The sequence below is a fragment of the Dendrobium catenatum genome, unplaced genomic scaffold (assembly GCF_001605985.2).
Source record: "Dendrobium catenatum unplaced genomic scaffold, ASM160598v2 original_scaffold_112657, whole genome shotgun sequence".
NCBI lineage: Eukaryota > Viridiplantae > Streptophyta > Magnoliopsida > Asparagales > Orchidaceae > Dendrobium > Dendrobium catenatum.
In genome coordinates this window covers 1-889 of record NW_021431092.1, presented here as the reverse complement: position 1 = coordinate 889, position 889 = coordinate 1, and the positions used below count along the sequence as shown (strand labels likewise).

The 889-nt window shown below is 39.9% G+C and overlaps 1 protein-coding gene across 1 annotated transcript; it reads left to right on the top strand.

Moving 5' to 3' along the window:
• The first annotated feature begins 4 nt into the window (after positions 1 to 4).
• On the top strand, positions 5 to 546 carry LOC110105998. Its single transcript, XM_020835711.2, has one exon. It carries the CDS (start codon positions 5 to 7, stop codon positions 419 to 421), a length of 417 nt encoding a protein of 138 aa, XP_020691370.1. The 3' UTR covers positions 422 to 546.
• The last annotated feature ends 343 nt before the right edge of the window (positions 547 to 889 follow it).

Below are 889 nucleotides of genomic sequence, written 5' to 3'. Positions count from 1 at the left end.
CTCTATGGCATATGGAAGAAGAGATCCATCAATATTCGACAACTTCACCCTCTCTCCTCTACCATACCCCGTCCTCTTCATCCTCCTCATGGTGATCGTCCTTCTCCTCGTCTCTTCCTACTTCAACTATGAAGAATTACTCGAATCCGCCGAAGAACAGATGAGCTTTGCTCTCCTCCTCACCCCTCTCATCCTTCTCCTCCTCATCCGATTTCTCGGCTCCACCGACTCCCTTTTCGACGGCAGCGGCCCCCTCGGCTTCGTTTTCCCCTCCGACCGCCGTCGTCCCCGAATCTTTTATGAAAGAGGAACGCAGCAGGAAGGCGGAGGCGCCTCCCCATGGGGCGTCGCCGTCGCCGTCGTCGTCTTAATTGTTCTTGCGTCGTTTCGATCCTCCTTTGAGGACATGTGGGGACCTTAATCTGTAAAATGTATTAGTTGAGTGGAATATACGTATGCATATATTTTTGTTCGATGTATATATTATCTTGTTGAAGGAGAATATCTATGATAGTCTTTGCGTGGATTGATACAATTTTACTGAAAGTCTATTGATCCAACAGTGTTACTTAGGCCTTGTTTGATTAGGCTTTTTTTCTTCTTTTCTATTTGAATACGCCGAAATCAATTAGTATTTACTGTTTGGAATTAAAGCTTAACAATAATTTATTTTTAATAAACATCGTTTTTTCGGCGGTTACAAAATTCTTTTCGCATCTGCTTATTCGGTCACAAAACTGAGTTTCGGAAGCGAATTACTGATTTAAAATTACTTTCAAGTATTAAATAATAAAATCTCAAAATCAGAACTCTTAAACAAACAATTTAAAATTACTTTCAAGTATTAATACATACTTTTAAAAATATTAGTCAAACATATCTCATTATT